This window comes from Cetorhinus maximus, chromosome 14 (assembly GCF_964194155.1).
Source record: "Cetorhinus maximus chromosome 14, sCetMax3.hap1.1, whole genome shotgun sequence".
NCBI classification, from domain to species: Eukaryota; Metazoa; Chordata; class Chondrichthyes; order Lamniformes; family Cetorhinidae; genus Cetorhinus; species Cetorhinus maximus.
This window is the reverse complement of record NC_135892.1, coordinates 8,604,574-8,620,148: the sequence shown is the minus strand read 5'-3', so window position 1 is coordinate 8,620,148 and position 15,575 is coordinate 8,604,574. Positions and strand designations below refer to the sequence as shown.

General features: G+C 48.2%; 1 protein-coding gene across 3 annotated transcripts in view; it reads right to left on the bottom strand.

Annotated features, from left to right (window-relative positions):
- Positions 1-7,333: 7,333 nt before the first annotated feature.
- The window catches only part of LOC144689390 (BTB/POZ domain-containing protein 3), a 55,179-nt gene continuing 46,937 nt past the window's right edge, over positions 7,334-15,575 (bottom strand). For all 3 annotated transcript variants that reach the window (XM_078556456.1, XM_078556457.1, XM_078556455.1), the window contains one exon: positions 7,334-10,861. In XM_078556456.1, coding sequence (XP_078412582.1) covers positions 9,829-10,861 — 1,033 coding nt within the window. In that variant the 3' untranslated portion in view covers positions 7,334-9,828. The remainder of the gene's footprint in view (positions 10,862-15,575) is intronic.

The window sequence follows — 15,575 nt, the reverse complement described above, 5'->3', positions numbered from 1 at the left end:
CGGAAAGCTATCTGTTTCCCACCCATTGATTGAGACTGCGCTACTGATGTTAGTGTAGAGCAGTTGGATCCAATTTCGAATTCCCTCCCCAAAGCCCATTTTGGAGAGCACATCCCCCATGTAGGTGTGCGATATTCTGTCAAAGGCCTTCTCCTGATCCAAGCTGATGAGGCAGGTATCCACACCCCTGTCCTGTACATAGGCAATCGTATCCCTGAGCAGCGCCAGGCTGTCAGAGATCTTCCTGCCTGGCACAGAGCAGGTCTGGTCAGGGTGAATCACCAATTCCAGAGCGGATTTGACCCGGTTGGCGATGACCTTGGACAGAATCTTATAGTCCACATTCAACAGTGAAATGGGTCGCCAATTTCTAATTTCCTCCCTTTCCCCCTTGTGCTTGTAGATGAGGGTGATGATGCCTTTCCTCATGGATTCTGACATGCTGCCGGCCAGGAGCATACTCTCGTACACTTCTAGCAGGTCTGGGCCGATCAAGTCCCACAGAGCCGAATACAACTCCGCCGGCAGGCCGTCGCTTCCGGGGGTTTTACTCTTCTCGAAGGACTCGAGGGCCTTAGTCAGTTCGTCAGGAGTTAGCGGTTTGTCTAGGCTCTCCCGCGTACTGTGGTCTAAGACCTCCGTGATAGAGGACAGGAAGGACTGGGAGGCCGTGCTGTCCGTGGGCTTCACGTCATACAGACCGGCATAAAAGGATTTGCTGATCCTCAGAATGTCGGACCGTGATGACTTTACTGAGCCGTCTTCTTCCTTCAGGCTGCTGATCACAGAGCGCTCTCTGTGTACCTTTTGGAAGAAGAAACGTGAGCACGTCTCATCCTGCTCCACGGAGCGGACTCTGGAACGGAAGATGATCTTGGAGGCCTCCGAGGCAAAGTGCGAGGCTTGCTGGCCCTTCACCTCTTGGAGCTCCTCCTTGACATCGACCCCCATCGACTGCAGCCGGAGCAGATTCTGCATCTTTTCCTGGAGTCGGGACATTTCCCTCTGTTCCTTTCTAGCTTTCTGGGTGCCTTTGCGGATGAAAAACCTCTTGATGCTTCCCTTGATCACTTCCCACCAGTGTGTCAGGGACTCAAAGAGGGGTTTCACGGTTCTCCAACCTTTGTAATCCCTCTTGAGCTCCTCAATGTTCTCTGGGGTCAGCAGTTGCACATTTAGCTTCCATGCCCCCCTGCCCACCCTCAGGTCTTCCTCCAAGTGGCAGTCCGCCAGTAGGAGGCAGTGGTCAGAGAAGAACACCGGCTTGACGTCGGTGGATCTGACTGTGAATGCACGGGACACAAACAGGAAGTCTATCCTGGAACGAATGGACCCGTCTGGCCGCGACCAGGTGTATCTACGCTGCGCTCCGTCTGCAGGGTTGCTGAAGACGTCGTGCAGCTTGGCATCCTTAACTGTTTCCATCAGGGATCTGGACGTAACGTCCAATCTGCTTCCGGCCCTGCCGGATCGTCCAGCCGCGTCGATGATGCAGTTGAAGTCACCGCCCAGAATGACCGGCCTGGAGGTCGCCAGCAGCAGTGGGAGCTGCTGAAAAACCTCCAGCCGCTCAGCCCCTTGTGCCGGGCCGTACACGTTAATTAACCGGAGTGGAGCGTTCTTGTACATTACGTCTGCTACCAGGAGTCGCCCGCCCACCACCTCCTTGACCTCGGAGACGGTGAAGTTGCCTCCCCGCAGCAGAATACCCAGGCCGGAGGAACGAGAGTCGTTTCCGCCAGACCAGATCGATGGCCCGTGGGACCACCATCGTGACCATTGCCTGTAGGAGCTGAGGTGCGGTATCGCACACTCCTGCAGAAACAACAGGTCAGCTTTGACCTTGGCTAGGTAGTCCAAGGTCGCAACACATCGCGTAGTAGATTTAATGCTACGCACATTTATGGATACAATCTTTAAACCCATATTAAAGCATTTATTCTCCTACCAAACCCACTGTCTCTGAGAGTCCCAGACCTTTAGTCTGCTCCTTCATACCCGTAGTGAGCTCAAATTCCTTCACTTTGGATGGGCTGAGGTAGATCTCCTTGGCCGTGTTCTGCTCCAGTGGCATCTGGAGGTTCACGTAGTGAGCGGATTTTGAGATGACCTTTGCTGGAGAAGCTTCTCCAAGTTGCCTCCAATTGCCAGGTTTAAAGGGCCCCAATGCCCGTTTTAAGCATTTGCCCAGAAGCTTTGTGGGCAGAGGCCACCCCACTGCCAGCACCTTTTGGTTTGTGATCAACAACAACAAAAAAAAGGAAACACAGCAAAAATAAAACCACTTCTTAAAAGCCTTAGTTAGGCACCAAAGAACCAGCTTTCTTTATTCTCCTTTCAAGTTTCAATATACCATACACATTCATTTGTCAAACATCATTCAAATTGGCTTCGTTAAAGCACAATAACTTCAAGCTTGAGGTACTTGATCATCTTCACACAAACTGCCGTCACCAAGCACAACTTATGGAACTATATAGTCAGTGCCAAATACGTACTTTGGGAAACAGTATCGTTTATAGATATGTATAGATTCCAAAACATACAGTGCCAGACTGATGCACAACAAAAGTTTGTTACTTCACCATTTCTACAGGAGTAAGTTACAATGTAGTAACGAATGACTGTTTTTTTAAAAAAAAACAAAGTAAATGGATTACGACAACAACATTCCTTTTTATCAACTGGCTTTTAAGTTTAAAAAAACAAATCTTGTTTCACTTCAGCTGCTATGTCTGCAGACACGTCAATCTGGTGCAGCAGCATTGGTCTAGCCAGCTGCTCATTCAAGTAATACAGAACTTTGTTCCAGTTTGCAAATCAAACCAAAAAAATGCGGGGCTGCAATAATCAGTAAATTCGGGAGAAAGACTCTCCCACAAGCAACTTGCGTCACTTACTGTGAAACTTCAAAGCAACGATTACAAAGGGCTGCTGTGTAAAGTTGGCAGTTTATCTGTGTAATTGATCAAATAAAAGCCCATTTCAGATTTGGTCTTTTAAAGTGAAACTTCCTGGAACATGGAGTGATTTAGATAAGATATTAAGTTTAAAAATAAATCTGGGAGAACTGGCAAGGCCAAGTTCAGAAGCTGTGATGGCGTATAACTATTATCCCCGGGAATAGCCGATGTTCCTAGTTAAAAGATTGCATGTATTAAACAGTGCCATTCCTGGTCAGGATGAAGACAATGGGGTAATTTCCCTGTCAATCACACCTGGTAACCACACTGTTGTTAATTTACTGGGACTGATTTTACATAAGATGTGTATTAAGTGACTATCCTCCACTCACTGCATTTTGCTGGAGAAATCACCCTGCTATTATTGGGAGATGTTGCTGTATTTTCGGTCATGAGCTCTGCATGCTATAGTTTGCAGGTACTGATTTTAGATATTCTGCTTGCTGTTAGCTCACCTGAGCTCCAACTCATTAGCTAACAAAGTGGTACCAGTAGACACACTGCATTAAAATGGGTCAATCCTTCCCATTGCCCTCACAGTATAATGAAGTATTTAAGTCAAATGGTTAATTCGCCACTGTGATTACTGTAGTTCAAAGTCTTTTTCCAATCATTGTCCCTCTCTGTTTCTAGCTAGGTTCTGACTCCAAAATAAGAAATGTTTCAGCATCTGCACAAAAAAAATGTATACAGTACCCAGCATTTCAGTTCACAAACCAATAAACAGACTGCCACAAATCCCCCAGTCAGTGCTGTATCTCTATTGAGGAGACATTGGAAATTGATGCTTTATAATGCACAAGTATTGTTAAGTGCTTTGTTCAAGAGGGATTTAATAATGGATACTAAACATTAACCTCAATCTGTGTTGAGGGCTCGAGTAGGCTGCAGGATTCACACAAAGGTTTTTTGGGCAATATTGACAAATCTGACCTCATCCATTCCAACCTTTTATGCAGTGAAGTCGTGATGGTCTGGAACGCAGTCCTGAAAGAAGGGTACTGAACAGTCTCAATAGTAACTGCTGAAAGAGAAGGCTACATTTAAGTCAAATGGTTAATTTGCCACCGTGATTACAGTAGTTCAATGTCTTTTTCCAATCATTGTCCCTCTCTGTTTCCAGCTAGGTTCTGACTCCAAAATAATTTGGACAAATACTTGGTAGGAGAAAACATTTGTGGGGTGATGTGCAAGAACAGGGGAGCGGGATTAAGTGGATAGCTCTTTCAAAGGGCCAGCACAGGCATGATGGACAGAATGGCCTCCTTCTGTGCTGTATCATTCTATGATTTTAATACTGATTCCGCCATCCATAGCCTAAGAAGATCACAGCCATGGGTGGGGTTTTCTGGCCCCGCCCATCGCCAGGATCGTCCGGTCCTGCCGAATGCCAACGGGCTTTTGGCCAGGCTGCCGAATCTCCTATGGTGGGTCCCAGTCCGACGGGTGAAAAATCCCGGCCTATCTTTGTGTTTTACGCATCATCAGATCGCAGAGATTTTTCTGGGTGAAACAGGTTGTTCCAAAAGGTACTGTGCGTTTTTAAGGCGAGCTCACAATGATCCTTATGAATAACCTCTGGAGTGTCCACCCCAATCTCATAGATTCTGACGGCTGAGCACATAATGTCCATTAGGCTGCTACACAGCTATTTTTATCTGGTAAAGATGAACTGCTTCAGTAGTCACTGTCTGTTCTCATTACGGACGGCTAACGTTTCATAGTTCACCTTTCCTGACTAAAAATGGACATTGGCGCTGAAAATGTGTCCAGTGCCCTGCTGAAATTCTTCCCACATGTTGGCGTGGAATTCTGGAAATTTACAAAACAGAAGGAGGCCTTTTGTAGCTGGGACTGTTCTCCTTGGAGAAGAGAGAGTCGAGAGGAGATTTAGATGGAGGTTTTCAAAACTGTGAGGGTTCTGGACAGAGTAGACAGGGAGAAACTGATCCCACTGGTGGAAGGATCGAGAATGAGAGGGCACCGGTTTAAGGTAATTGGCAAAAAGGAGCAATGGAGACATGAGGAGAAACTTTTTCACGCAGGGAATGGTTAAGGTCTGGAATGCGCTGCCTGAGAGTGTGGGGGAGGCAGGTTCAATCGAGGCATCCAAGAGAGAATTAGACTGTTATTTGAGAAGGAAGAACCTGCAGGGTTACGAGGAGAAGACCAGGGAATGGCACTAGGTGCATTGTTCATTCTGAGAGCTGGCACAGGGATGGCTGACTCCCTTCTGTGCTGTAACAATTCTGTAATTCAGCGCATCACTCCTGTGCTGACTCTGTGAATGAGAAGTTGTGCTTAGTCCCCGCGTCAGTCCCGTTTTTTTTTTGTCTGTAACGCTGTTACTTCCTCATCCTCGCTCCCGGTTTAAAATTCATTACGACATCAAATTCCACCATTGTTTCAGCTGTAACGTTCCAGGTCCCAACAACTCTTGAGTGAAAAAAAAAATTCTCCTCATCGCTCCTGTGGATGGATCGTCAATGATTTTGAATCTATGATCTCTGATCATTGATCCACTCACCAGAGGGAATAGATTTTTTCAATCTTCTGTAAGAAAACCTCTCACCATCCTGTAAACCTCAATGAGGTCACCTCTTAACTTTCTCTGTACCAAGGAGAACAGCCTGGACTTTGCTAACCTCTCCACGTAGCGGAAGTCCCTCATCCCCAGTAGCATCCTGGTAAACCTCCTCTGCAGCCTTTCTAAAGTCTTTACACCGTTCCTGAAGTGTTGTACCCAGTTGATAAGATCCTAATATTCTCCTTTTATTTTACTGTCTTTTTCTAGAAAAAAAAAATGAACAAGTTTTGAGTGATTTGAATGTGAAATCCATCTGCGGGTAATTGGGATGGAGAAACTTGCTGTTCGGAACAAGGCCCAGGAAGGGCCCATTCAGCCCCTGAAGCCTGTTCTGCCATTCAGTTAGATCATGCCTGTTCCGTACCTTAAATCCATCCTTGGTGCTGTAACGCTTTAGTTACCTTGCCTAACAAGAATCTATCAATCTCAGTTTTGAAATTGCCAGTTCACCTTTCCTGACTATCATTCTTGAATGCCTTCACTCTAATTTTAACGTTATGCCCCCTTGTCCTGGACATTCCCTCCCAAGCACAGGGAACATTTTTTATCTACCCTCTCAATTCCTTCATCTTAAATGGGTAGCAGGGGGATCGGAATGACCCCCAAGGTGTGGTCGACTCTGCCCCTTTGCGAGCCTCAGGCCCAGCTGGCCCCCGGCTGGTGGTACCTGGAAGGGACCCATGCTCAGGGTTATGAGTGATGGCAAATGGTGGATCCAACAAACTCTATGGAGGTGAAGGCGGAGGAGCTACAACCTTGGGGGGGGGACAATGGCTCACTGCTGCCAGGTGGAGGATCCTCTGGGAAGAGGACTTGCGTTTCCTTCAAACGCACATGAGGAAGGCAACGGGAAACCAGCTCACGCTTCCCTTTTCTTCCCCCACCCACCCCGAGTCAATATGGTCAGTACCAGAGAGTGGGGAGCCTGTGGAATTCGTTACCACAAAGAGTAGGTGAGACCAAAACATTGTATGTTTTCAAGAAGGAGTTAGATATAGCTCTTGGGGGCGAAAGGGATCAAAGGATATGGGGAGAAAGCGGGATCAGGCTATTGAGTTGGATGATCAGCCATGATCATAATGAATGGCGGAGCAGGCTCGATGGGCTGAATGGCCTACTCCTGCTCCTAGTTTCTATGTTTCTAAACAATTCTCATCAAGACAACTGTGTGAATGGGGTTGGCACCACTTGGGTTAACACCTCGCTCCATACAGGCATCATGGACTACAGGTGGACCCGGGCCGTACGACATTAAAGGCTGGCTTCACCAGAACTCCAACAATAAGGTCATCCGCTGTTGCTCTGATGGGAAGGTTTGGAAGTCCATGATAGTCTGCGCCACTCAGCATACGGACACTCAGAGGGCGACAACTCATCTTAAACATTAGACCGCCCCTTAACTTAGCAAGGTTCCTCTAATATCCGGACTGGGTACCACATGCCAAGTCCTTGGGCAGGTCTTCACTGCTGCCAGTGCAGTGGTCACCCGCACACAGCCCAAAACGGCATGAGTTAACTCGCTTGCCTTGATTTGCCTTCCCTCTTGGAGAACCAGTTGAATTGATAAAAACAAAAAACTACTGCGGATGCTGGAAATCCAAAACAAAAACAGAATTACCTGGAAAAACTCAGCAGGTCTGGCAGCATTGGTGGTGAAGAAAAGAGTTGACGTTTCGAGTCCACATGACCCTTCAACAGATGAGGACTCGAAATGTCAACTCTTTTCTTCTCCACCGATGCTGCCAGACCTGCTGAGTTTTTCCAGGTAATTCTGTTTCAGTTGAATTGATGGTTCTCTTCCTATCATTTCTCTTTCTGCTGCTGCATGTTGCCGTGTGAATGGGGACGTGTTGCAAGTGGGTAGAAAATAACAAAAAAACAAAGAAATCCGAAACCTTGAAAACTCTTGATTATCAGGCCGCAAGAGCAGTGGTCAAACCAGCTCCTATTTACAGGGTTCATTCGCTTTGTGAGCAGGACTCTTTTAGAAGATGATTACAGTCTTCTGCAGTTCATCAGCCCTCTACTCGTTACTGCTGTCTTTTCACCCTCCCACACAATTTAGTGGCCTACGACTGGCGAATTCTGATTAGCTGAGCTCTTGCGGAGAGAAAATACATTGACTGCCACTCAAAACAGGCTCCCTGAAAACTGATTCCCAGTTTGTTCTCAACAGCACTTACAAAAAAAAAACAATATGGTGACAAAGGTAACCTGCCAACCCAGAGGTAGGTAGCGTCGTACTGTTTCCTTGTTTTTTGTTTTACTTTGGCAGGCGCGAGGTTTGGGAAAACAAATGCAGAGAAAGACAGCGTGTTCTGCTCCCTCACGACCGTAACAAAATCCATAGCGCCTCCGCTCAAAATCAGGGGGAAAACAGAGAGGCACCTCACAGCAATTAGGTGCTCCTGGCATTAGGGAAATGTGTTAAAACATAGCAAGTCTGATATGGCTGATCCTGATCACCGACAGAAGAGAATCAGATTTTTTTTGGTGGGGTGGGGGTGGAGCTAAAAGACTTGCATTTCTATAGCTCCTTTCACAGCCTTTGGATTTTCCATACATAGGAACAGGAGGAGGCCATTCAGCCCCTTGAGCCTGTTCTGCCATTCAATGGCTGATCTGTGCCCTAACTCCATCAACACCCAGTCTTTGCACCATATCCCTTCATACCTTTGGCTAGCAAAAATTTATCAGTCTCAGATTTAAAATTAACAATTGGTTAGCAGAGAAACGTCTACCGTCCTTTGCATGAGGAAGCCTTTCCTCATTTCACTTGTGAAAGGTCTGGTTCTAATCTTTAGACTATGTCTCCTTGGCCTAGGCTTCTCCAACCGGGAGGGACAGTTTCTCTCTCTAGATCGCATCATTTCCCAAAATATCGCAAAATGCTTCGCTCAAATCACCGCTCAACCTTCTAAATTCCAGGGAATGTAAACCCCTAATCTCCCCTCATAATTTAACCCTTTAGGTCCAGGTATCATTCTGATAAATCCACATTGCACCCCTTCCAAGAGCAATGTGTCCACGCTAAGCTTTGGTGCCCAGAACCTCTCGCAGTTTACTCCAGGAATGGTCTAACCAAGGTTTGTATAGACTTGGTCCCAAAGCACTTTGCAGCCAATGAAGTGCTTTTGAAATTTTGTCAGTGCTGTAATGCAGCTGCCAATTTTGTGCACAGCAAGCTCCCACAAACAGCAATGTGAAAATGACCCAGATAATCTGCTTCTTTAGTGATGCTGACTGAAGGATGAACTTTGGCCAGGACACCAGGGATAACTCCCCTGCTCCTCTTTGAAATTGCGCCACAGATTTTATTTTATTTATTTTTTTTACAGATTCACCTGAGAGGGCAGATGAGGTCTCATCTGAAAGATGTTACCTCCGACAGGGCAGCACTCCCCTCAACACTCCAGAATTTCAGCTGAGATTTTGTGCATCCTGCCTCTGGGGATGGGACTTGAACCCACAAGCTCCTGACGCAGGGGTAGGAGTGTGACCAACTGAGCCACGACTGAGCAGTGAGACAGAGAGGAGTAGAATTATACCCCCTCTTGTTTCCTAGAATTACTAGTTCTTATCCCTGTTCACTTATACAGCCAGTAGGCATCCATCCCAGCGTATGCATACATTTATGCATATTTTAAAATTCATTTTCTATTGCTTCTATACAGTACACCACCGTCACACTGGCAGCGAGTGAGCTGAGTCTGTTTCCTATGACCATTTCTGCAGCAAGACCGTGTGAGAAGCCATTTTAGATTCAGCTTAACCTGGTGTGTGCAAGCAGGGGAACGTGGAGGAACTTATCGCCGTACAGCCTGTGCCTGTTCGTAGGTGCTGACGGGTGGGAAAGCTCGGTCACAAAGTGAGGCGGAGAGAACAAACACCGGGATTCTGATCGAACTACCCTGACAGCTAGGCAATTCATGACCTATTAAACCGCTTATTAAAGGGGTTTAATTTTTCTTTAGATGGTGAAATTAGTTAATGCATATAGATTAGTGACCGCGTTGGGGGAGCCTGCAACTGAATTTTACGCAGCGGAGGAAATGAAACCTCTGCTTGGTAAAAAGAGCGGGCAGTGAGTGTGGGAACTGCATTTGGCCGTGGCTCCTTGAGAATGAATCTGCGGGTGGGGAGACGAGTGACTTACAATGAAGGGCTTCATTTTGTTGCCTTTTGAAACCTGTGCCAGTCACACGAGACGGAATGAAGGACAGAATGTGGGGGTGGGGGGGAGGAGTGGGGGAGGATCTCCAAAGCATTTACTGTTACTCAGGCGTAGAATATTAGCTCTGGGAGTTGCCCTCCTTGTACCCCTGTGCCATTGGTACTGTCTGAGGAACACTGGAACTGAAAAGTGACTTTTCCACATTGTACTTCAGTCATCCCCTCCTGGCCAAAGTAGCTCAGCTCGTTTCCGTCCAGCACCACGCTGGCCGTGTAGAAGGTGTCCGGCTCGATCTGCACGGGGTGCTCGAACCAGACGGGGAACGTGTGGCTGGAGCCGTCGGAGAAGAACTTGCTGAAGTTCTGGCCCAGTAGGACGCCCTGCCTCTTCAGCTCGAGCGTGGCGCTGTACTCGGCCGAGCCGCAGCTGGAGCCGTACAGGCCGAAGCCGGCGATGAAGACCCGCTTGTCCACGGCGAACTGGATGCTGTCGCACCGGCCCCGGTAGCGCCACTGGTTGCTGCGGTAGGCGCACGACTGGAAGCGGTGGCAGCGCTGCGGGGCCAGGCCCTTCCGGGGCTTGCACACAAACTCCAGGTCGGGCTTCTTGGCCGCGGTGTACCAGAGGAAGATGTCGTTGGTCTCGGTGAGGGTGAGCACGCCAGACTGCGCCGCGCCGTTGGCAAAATCGTCCAAAGTCATGGCCGGGATGCGGATCAGGTAGAGTGCCTTGCCCAGGACCTTGCGCTTATTCTCAATGTTGACCGACAGGTCCCGCCTCTGGCATTCCACCTCTGCCCAGTTCAGCACTGCCTCAAACAGAATGATTTCCTTGGCGTTGAGGGTCTCCCTGTTCAGGATGCTCTGCAGCGTCTGGTAGTCAATGTCACAGAAGCCCTCGGACTTCAACGCTAGCTCAGCTTGGGCGTCGATCACCTCCCAGCAGCGCTGGGTCAGGTCCGGCTCCTCGAACAGGCAGCTCTGAGACAGCAACACGCAGGCATTCTTCGCACTCAAGCTGGTCTCCAGGAAGTTAACACAAGCTCGGGCGAGATGAGGAACGATGTACTTCTTTGCCGCGTACAGGGTGGCTAAGACTGTATCTGCAGCCAGGTCGATCTCGTCACAGTAGATGTACCTGCAAAGAGAGCCAGGACGTTAACAATCAGGGGCAGAATCACAATTACCCTGCATAATGGACCCGGTTCCGGGGTTATCCTTGTCTACAGAAGGGGGCCAATTTCAAACTGTCCAAGTGTGGCTTATTCTATCTGGAAGAAATCTCTCCTAATAGAGGGGTTTATATTTGCTGTGCTGTTCTTGATGATGCTGAGCAGCCTTGATATTGTTTTGTTGATTGCTATTTATAATGGGATCACCAACACAATTTAAATTAATTGTTACCTCTGAAAGGGGCAGAGTTGGATTTCTTTGTGGATTAAGGCCTCATCTTGTTAAGAACATTAGGAATAGGAGTAGGCCATTCGGCCCCTTGAGCCTGTTTGGTCATTCAACGAGATCATGGCTGATCTGGATCTCTCAACCCCATTTACCCTTCTACTGTGGGGTCGACCTGACTTTGTGTAGCACTGAGTTGCCAGCCTACATAAGAATAGACATTTTAGGAGAAGAAGTAGGCCATTCGGCCCCTCAAGCCTGCTCCGCCATTTGATAAAATTGTGGCTGATCTGATTGTGGCCTCAACTCCACTTTCCTGCCTACCTCTTACACCCTTTGTCAATCAAGAATCCATCTAACTCAGCCTTAAAAATATTCAATGTCCCTGCTTCCACTGCTCCCTGGGGAAGAGAATTCCACAGGCTGATGAGCCTCAGAGAAAAAAAATTCACCTCATCTCTGTCTTAAATGGGAGACCCCTTATTCTTAAACTGTGTCCCCCTAGCTCTAGTCTCTCCCACAAGGGGAAACATCCTCTCAGCATCCACCCTGTCAAGTCCCTTTTAATAAGATCATCTCTCATTCTTCCAAACCCCAATGAATACAGGCCCAAACTGCCCAATGTTTCCTCATAAGATAACCCCCTTCATTCCAGGAATCAGTCAATGAACCTTCTCTGAACTGTTTCTAATGCGATTATGTCCTTTCTCAAGTGATAAGGCCAAAGCTGCACACAGTACTTTAGGTGTGGGCTCAGCAACGCCCTGTACAACTGGAGCAAAACTTCCCTACTTTTATATTCCGTTCCCATTGCAATAAACATCAACATTTGCCTTCCGAATCACTTGCTGTACCTGCATACTAACTTTTTGAGATCCATGTGCCAGGACACCCAGATCCCTCTGTACCTCAGAGTTTTGCCATCTCTCTCCATTTAATTAATATACTGATTTTCTATTCTTTCTGCCAAAGTGGACGAGTTCACATTTTCCCATCTGCTGGTATTTTGTCCACTCACTGAACCTATCTAAATCCCTTTGTAGATTCTTTGTTTGTTCATGATTTATTCTCCTACCTATCTTTGTGCCATCACCAATTTAGCAACCATACATTCAGTCCCTTCATCCAAGTTATTGATGTAGATTGTAAATAGTGGAGGCCTCAGCACTGATCCCTGGGGCACTCCACTTGCCAACCTGAAAATGGCCCCTTAATGGCCTGTCTTACACCTCTCCTGAATTCTTTTTCCAGTCAATCTACTCCACTATGTTTCAATGCCATGGTACAAATGTGGAAAACTAGCCAAAATAGCTGTCAAAGAGGGAGAGAAATTTCTCTGTTTATTCACTGCTATTCAAGCCCCTATCTTATATGAGTTGGCACAAGGCCAAATAAGTGGTGCTTGATGGACTCTCGAGAGTCCAAAGTCAAGTTCTTTTGTTAGCCCCTCCTTTTGAGTAATTTTCCAACCATTAGCAACAACAGATTAAAAACGCTACAAGGTATAACTGTACCTGAGATTTCAGAAAGAAGGAATTAGTCTGTGTGTGGGTACAGTCGTTTATCTATTGTTGCAATTGAGCACTTAGCTGCTCTGCAGCATAAGGGGTCAAATTCTGTGGCCCCCAAAGCTAAGCAGAGCGGCCATCTTTTGTACCGTCCAAAATAAAACTTGCTTATCAGGAAGAGACTGTTTTCTATGTTGGTTTGGTTCAGGGGTAGCTCCCTTGTCTCAGGGTCAGAAGGTTGTGGGTTCAAGTCCCACTTCAGGGTGTTTTCCTTTTTGATTATGCCTGTGTGAAGCACCTTGGAAGGTTTTTCCACTTTAAAAGATGCTATATAAATGCTGTTGTGGAGCTGTCAGCTGTGGCTCAGTGAGTAGTACTCACACCCCTTGAGCTGCAAGGTCGTGGGTTCAAGTCCCACTCCAAAGTTTTGAACACAGAAGTCCAGACACGCCCAATGCAGTACTGAGGGAGTACCGCACTGTTGGCGGTGCCGTGTCAGAGATGGGGTATTAAACTGAGGCCCTGCCTCCCCTCCCTGCTGGACAGTAAAGATCCCATGGCAATATCTTGAAGAGGAGCAGGGGACTTCTCCCTGTTGTCCTGGACAGTATTTATCCCTCGCTTGACATTATTTAAAAAAGCATTCTGCTCATCGCCACGTTGCTATGCACAAATTGGCTGCTGTGTTTCCCGCATTACAACAGTGACTACACCTCAAGAGTACTTCGCTGGCTGGAAAGCAGGCGATCGGCGATGAGAGACGGTGTAAAAATGCAAGTCTTTCTTTCCTTACAATGACATTTTTTTCTTAATTCAAGTCTAAGGGCGTGGACGTCGCTGGCAAGGCTGAGTTTCCCTTAGGAGGCGGTGGTGGGGCCATCTTCTGTGAGAAGAATGGTTCCACTGAGTGGCTGGCGAGGCCACTTCACAGGGTAGTTAACGGCCAACCACATGGGTGTGGGACCGGATCCCATGTAGGCCAGGCCGGGTAAAGGCAGCAGATTTCCTTCTCTAAAGGCCCTTAGGCCTTTTACAACAACCCAACAAACCTCATGGTTACTTGGGCTGACGGTAGCGTTTTTATTCCCAGATGCGTACAGAGCCTGCCAGCATTGATGTGGTGCGCATGATTATGTCACGTCCGCTGTGTACGTACAAAAACGTAGCAGTGAAAAGTCCGGCGTTCACTTGTCAAACTCAGGACGTTCCAAAAAAATTTAAACCGGGCTGCTTCGAAATAGCTGTGGGATCAGAAAGGGCACCTGGGTGTCCTCGGGCCGGCACGGGCAAGATGGGCCGAATGGCCTCCTTCTGTGCTGTCACTTTTCTACGGTTCTGTGCCGAGTAAAATGACGGTCGGGATTTCCCAGCTCCGCCCGTTGCCGGGATCATCCAGTCCCGACGAAAGTCAACGGGCATTCCCGAATCTCCCACAGCCAGTCCCGCCACATTTGGGCCGGAAAATCCCGTTGGGTTTGTGTAATATGATACTTTACCAGAGGGAAATTCCCCTGTTTTGCCACATGCTAACCGAATATTGTTACCTTTATGGGGGGGCAGGACATGTGAAGCTGAGCATTTTTTAATCAATCTCTTTCCAGAGTGCAGAGAGGCTCTTCGCTTCAATCCCTCTTATTTTCCAAAGGTGTACCCAGTGCCTGGTGAATTCAGACTGGAATTCAGGCTGAGGCTAATTGCGACTGGCCAATCTGTCACTCCCAGTCCCACACCAAGGTAGTTGACTTTTCTGAGGTGACCAAGAGACTCATTGGCTGGAATTTCCCGTGAAGACGCCAGCGCGATCTTCCGGTCCCGCCAACGTGAACAGGGGTTTCAACGGCTCACCGACCTCCCCGCGGGGAAACCCGTCACGGGCTGGGGGGGCGGGGGGAGGGGTGGAAAATTCCAGCCACTCAGTGGAGTCCTTATTCTAGCAGAAGGTGGCCCACTACCAACCCCTCAGAGAAACTAGGGCTTGATAGGGTGGACACAGAGATTGTTTCCGCCGGTCAGGGAATTTAAAACATGGGGGGCACAGACCCACAACAATGTGGTCGACTCTTAAACGCCCTCTGAACAAGGGCAATTAGGGATGGACAATAAATGCTGGGCCTAGCCAGCGATGCCCACATCCTATGAACGAATATATAAATAAAACACAGATAAGGGGCCGATCATACAGGACTGAGATGAGGAGAAATTACTTCACTCAAATGGTTGTGAATCTTCGGAATTCTCTACCCCAGAGGGTTGTGGGTGCTCCATCGTTCAATACATTTAAGGCCGGGATAGGCAGATTTTTGGTCTCTCAGGGAATTAAGGGAGATGGGGAGAGGGGGCGGGAAAATGGAGTTGAAGCCCAAGATCAGCCATGATCGCGTTGAATGGCGGAGCAGGCTCGAGGGGCCTTGTTGATCTAGGCCTGCTCCTGTCTCTTGTGTTCTTGTAAAGCGTCGTACAGCTGCCGAATAATTAGCCACTGTACCGCCAGAGATCAAACAGGGGTCAGACTTTTCTCCTCCAAAACAGGCAGAGGTGAAAGTTCCCACCACCGGCCAGGGTGTTGTTTTGCCGGCACTATCCCGTCACTGACCCGCTCTCCCACAGAGGGGTGGGAGCGGGCGGTGTCTGTGGGCCCCTTGAATCATCCAAGGACTCGGACAACTGCCTCGATGCAGCCTCCCCGGGGCAGAGGACCAACACTTTCAGCAGGCTTTGAGGCCTTCCCTGCTGGCCTGGCTGCTGAAGCCATTTTTTCTTTTAAAAGGTGCAGAGAGGGCACCTCATTTTGGATGCTCCCCCACCACCCCACCCACCCACCTCTCTCTCTCTCTCTCTCTCTCTCTCTCCAAGGTGATCGGATGTAGGCGGATGTGGAGTTGAGGCCACATTCAGCTGAGCCACGATCTATGTTGAATGACAGAGCAAGGCTCGATGGGCCGAAGG